Source organism: Coloeus monedula, assembly GCF_965178545.1.
Source record: "Coloeus monedula genome assembly, chromosome: 6".
Lineage (NCBI taxonomy): Eukaryota > Metazoa > Chordata > Aves > Passeriformes > Corvidae > Coloeus > Coloeus monedula.
The window spans coordinates 50,883,349-50,888,212 of NC_138786.1; the positions used below are offsets into that span (position 1 = coordinate 50,883,349).

General features: G+C 42.8%; 1 protein-coding gene across 2 annotated transcripts; it reads left to right on the plus strand.

The window, feature by feature from the left end:
* Positions 1 to 10: 10 nt before the first annotated feature.
* Positions 11 to 3,954, plus strand: GSKIP (GSK3B interacting protein; the record flags this gene model as incomplete). 2 transcript variants are annotated; one of them, XM_082284345.1, is made up of 3 exons in its annotated part: positions 11 to 116; positions 1,217 to 1,475; positions 2,082 to 3,954. In XM_082284345.1, 2 exons carry the CDS (start codon positions 1,218 to 1,220, stop codon positions 2,238 to 2,240), a joined length of 417 nt encoding a protein of 138 aa, XP_082140471.1. In that variant the 3' UTR covers positions 2,241 to 3,954. The 2 variants fall into 2 exon arrangements, with proteins under 2 accessions (XP_082140471.1, XP_082140470.1); XM_082284344.1 differs by lacking the exon at positions 11 to 116 and having other exon boundaries at positions 1,209 to 1,475.
* Positions 3,955 to 4,864: the final 910 nt, after the last annotated feature.

The window sequence follows — 4,864 nt, forward strand, 5'->3', positions numbered from 1 at the left end:
GGGGCGGAAGCGGCCGCGGGAGGGGGCGGCGGGGCCGGAAGGCGTCGCGCGGCTGGTGGCGGCGGGGCCGCCTCTCCGGGGAGCGGCCCGGGAAGCAGCGGGGCGGAGCGGTGCAGGTGCGGTGCGGGTGCGGTGCGGGTGCGGTGCGGGTGCGGTGCGGGTGCGGTGCGGTGCGGGCGCGGTGCGGTGCGGGTGCGGTGCGTGCGTCCGGAGCCGGGCGGGGTCGGGCGGCAGGGTCTCGGCCGCCTGCTGGCGCTGGTGGGTGCGCTCCGGGGCGCGGCGGGGGTGTGGTCCCTGGGAGCGGGAGGCTGCGCAGCGTGGTATCCAGCTCCGCTGTTGCCTTCAGCTTCTTCGAAATTTGTTTGTAGGTCCAAGGTGGGATTTGGCAGTAAGCCGTGGATCTCGTGGAGTGAATGTCCCGCATGTTGCGATCGGTGATTGGCAGCCCCCATTTCCTCCTGGCAGCAGTGCTCAGCTACCGGAGCTCTCGGGGCAGCGTCCCAAGGGGCATTCCCTGCTGTCTCAGCCTGGTTCCACGGGTGTCAGCTGAAGCCTCCTGGCGACGCTGGCATCCGCGGTGCCACTGCAGGAGCCGTGGCGATAACCCCGCTGGGGCTGTCCCGTTTTGGTACCGGTTGCTCGCAAAGACCAGCAGACTGTGTCTCTGAAATGTATCGGCAGTTGTGCCTAAAAGATAAACAGGAGCTTTATTCTTTGGTGGCTGTAACAAATAGCTGCTGTTAATGCTTAAAGTCTCTGATAATCCATTTAATCCACAGACTTTTCTAAGTCTTCCTTATATTCACCAACAGTAGGTTTTTGTTTTCTGCAGCTATTGATTTCAGTTTTGCCAGGCATGGCTTGTCTTCCTCCTGCATTTGGATCAGCAAAGGGCAGAATTAATGACTGCTGAATCATAACAGAGTCTTATACAATAGAATGCAAGTTAATTTGCCTAAGAAAAACTAGCTTCAGCGATACTGGTACCGCTTTTAAATGTTCGGGTAGTCTTCTTCAGGACTTGTTCTGAATATTTTAGGTTTGAGTTCTCTAGATGGTCATTTCATGACTTACGGAAGTCATTGGGTCTCATAGTTTCCTTTTCTTTTGGACAATATTAAATATGTCTGCTTAAAATATAACTTGTGTTTTATGGTGTTAATATCTATTGAGTGTAGTGTTATAATGAATCTAAAATAAATGTTTCTATGTGCAGAATGGAGACTGATTGCAATCCTATGGAGTTGCCCAATAATACAGGGTTTGAAGAGGATTCTGATTATAGAGACTTTGAAGGAACGGATGTGAAAGATATGAGACTAGAAGCTGAAGCTGTTGTAAATGATGTTTTGTTTGCCGTCAGCAACATGTTTGTGTCAAAAACCCTTCCCTGTGCAGAGGATGTGGCATATATCAATGTGGAAACCAGGGAAAGGAACAGATACTGTCTGGAGCTCACTGAAGCAGGACTCAGGGTAAACTAATTTGTTTATAATTTTTTAAACTTTGTTTTGAACGATGAGCATATTCAAAAGGTGCCTAGTAAAATACTTCACTGACAACCACACCTACTCCTCTTGTACTTTCATGAAAGCCTGATCTACATGTTTTCTTCTAGAAAAGGGAACTTTAACTAGTTACTTCCAACACAGCAAGAAGGGAAGTTAATAAAAAATCAGGAAATTATATAAAGTACAAAATGACGAAGATAGAATCAGCGATTTGTTACAGGCATCAGTATTTGGGTTTCTCAGGTACGCAAAGAAGTCCATAATACAGCATCTATACATTTGCACCATTTGTAACTTTTGTACAGACACATAGATGTGAGTCTTCTTTTCAAAGATGATAATGAGGTATTTTACTAATATTCTGAGATTTCGACAAAAGGTATATGAAATTGTCTTAAATACTGTATGACCAGTTAGCTCCATTGTAGAAAGCAGAGACTGTGATTTAAATCCAGTATTTTTGGTTCTCACGTTCCAGTACTACCCTGATTGGCAAAGTTAAATGTTGTGCTACATGTGCCAAGGTGATCCATCACCACAGAAATTTAACCACCCAATTCTTTGTTGCAGGTAGTAGCTTATGATTTTGATCAGACTGATGACAGACTGCAAACTCCATACCATGAAACTGTCTACTCCTTGTTGGACTCTCTCAGCCCTGCATATCGAGAGGTGTTTGGAAATGCACTACTACAAAGACTAGAAGCTTTGAAGAAAGAAAGTCAGTAACGATTTACCCAGATAATGAGGAGGATTTAGTGCCAGAAGGAATTCTTAGTGTGAAGCACTGAGCTCTTCCTTACAAACATCTTGAGCTTCATTTCTTGCATTAAAGTGTACTTCATATTAGTACATTATTATATAATGTTTATATGTTATAACAAATATATTATACAACACTTTGCTACCATGGATTTGCATATATCATAATGTTATTAAAAGCCACTTTGATAAATAATGGAAAAAATTCTTGATTTTACTTTTTGTTGTAAATGAGCATGTAAGTTGCTCCATACAATGTTCAAAAACCTTGGTCTCTTTTCCAAGTCTTAGTATTCAAAACTAAAAGAGTAGAGACTGAATGTTATAGATATAAGTAGTAATTCTTTATGCTTACTGATAATTTTCATGCCTTCTTTTTAAGATAGAAGGTAACTACTTGCTCTACCCAGTTACTGAAAAAATAACTGGAAAACTTCTGCAAAGAATTTCTGCTTGAATTGCTATACATAAATCTGAAAGTTCTCAGCTTTGTAGCAGGAAAGATTGTTCTTCAGCAGTTGAGCATTGCTTACATAGTGGCAGTATCTGAGTAAAAACAAGGCTCAGCGTTAATTGATCTGTTCTTGTCTATGGCAACCAACAAGCTCCAAATAATAAATGAGATGAACTGCTTATATATGAATGTATTGTCTGAACCACAAATGATTAAGCACAGAATTGATGGGCTACACATTTCCTAAAAATTGTTATATATGCTGTATATATGTATGCTATACTGCTACTGTTTGAGAGGCTTGGGAGGCCTGTTTACTATTTTGAATGTGTGTTTACGGGATGTACAGAATATACGCAAGAGTATTTTTGCTTCAGCCTTTACTTTCTATAATACAGGACTTTGGTACTCCCAATTTTCACATTTTCTCCCTCAATTATACAATGTCCTCTCCTAATCAATACTAAAGTAAGCACTGTAATGTTAATTGCATTGTATTGGTTTGAAACCAAAGGCTGTATGAAATTTGCTAAGACTAATACAAGCTGGAAGATATAACTTGTATTTTCTACTTAAAAATTGGTACAACTCTCTTTATAATTCTATTGTTCTGCTGTATCTTTTCAAGTATGTACTGAATGGTAGACTTTTTAAAAATTAGAGTTGGGTAGAAATGCTTGTACAGTTGAACTGACGTTCTGGGACATTCATACTTTTTGTATTCTTCTATTATTCTGTATTTGTGTATCTTTATTTAAACAATCCTGCCATTATTCTTCTATGCTTTTGTGACAAGTACATGTAGTAGCTCTTTTGGAGCCACATTTAGAGATTTATTGGTTCTCACAAATTCCAGTGACTTCAGTAGAGCTATGTTAACTTCTACCTGCTATGGGTTAGTCATATTGATCAGACAAGCCTAGTGAAGCTTTCTGTAATGGCTTTGGGTTAGCAGTGTGCAACTATGACAAGACAACTGTCATTAGAGCTTCTGTTTTCGAGAGCTTAATTTCTTGGTTATTATCTTTTTGGGTTGAAACTTCTGAAACTACTCCTCTGCCCTAGGGTAGGCTTCCATGCTCCAAAAAATTGTTCATAGGCTCTCTTTTGCACACAGGTCTGTGGCATGTGGTTAGTCCTCTGTGAGGAGAATGTACTTTAGCAAATTTATATTTGAATATTTTTCCTTACAACTGATTTACTTGTTCAATTTCAATGACTAAAGAATTAAATAAACGGACCGGTGCGTTGCAGTTTTCTTGTGGGGGGTGGAGCTACTGGTAAGTGGGGAGTGAACAACTGAAGTCATGCCCTTAGAAAAAATTTAAATAGCTGTCAAGTATTTGGAAAATTGACTGCAAACTTGTATCTGCTGAAACTTTGTCATGAAAAAACAATGTGACTGTAAAGAACTTGGGCTGTTAGAAATCGAAGTGGAAAAATGCCAAAGTAATGTTTCATTGCTAAATTGGGGGAGGTTGTTTTTGGTTTTGTTGGGTTGGTTTTTTTGGTTTTTTGTTTGTTTGTTTGTTTGTTTTTGTCTCAGAGGTCTTTAAACCGTCATTTGGTGTGCTTATTATAAGCATACTTTCAAAACACGTATTTTGTAGGTGTTAACAGAAGAAACTTGTGCTATTTCTTACAACTATATTGCAGCCTTAACCCAAAAGTGGGACAACAATGTCATTCCACCACTTCTGGGTCACTGAGGATGACCAAAATGCTCTCCCATGCCTGCACTGGGGCACTGCTGCCCCTATGGACGGAGCGTCTCTGCAGCACTGACGAGGGAGAATTTCAAGAGGTTCCTTCAGCTGCAAGTAGTTTCCACTGTCCGGAGCCCTGAGTAAGTGGTGCTGATGCAGCTGTAAATCTGTGAATCGCCTAAGCAGCTCCAGAGCCTGCCTGCTCTCGGAAAGGACGGCTGATAACCTAATTTCAGTCTATTTTTGTCTCGGCAGCACCACACAAGTGTTGGCCGCTCGGCACAAAGTCCCGGACCGAGTGTCCCCGGCCGGGCCGGCTGCGCACAGCCCGTGCCGGGGCGGCGCTCCGCGCGGCGCGCCCCCAGCGGCGGCCGGGGGAAGTGCGCCCGCCGCCGGTCGCGCGGCAACGGGCGGCGTCCCGGGCTGCGGCC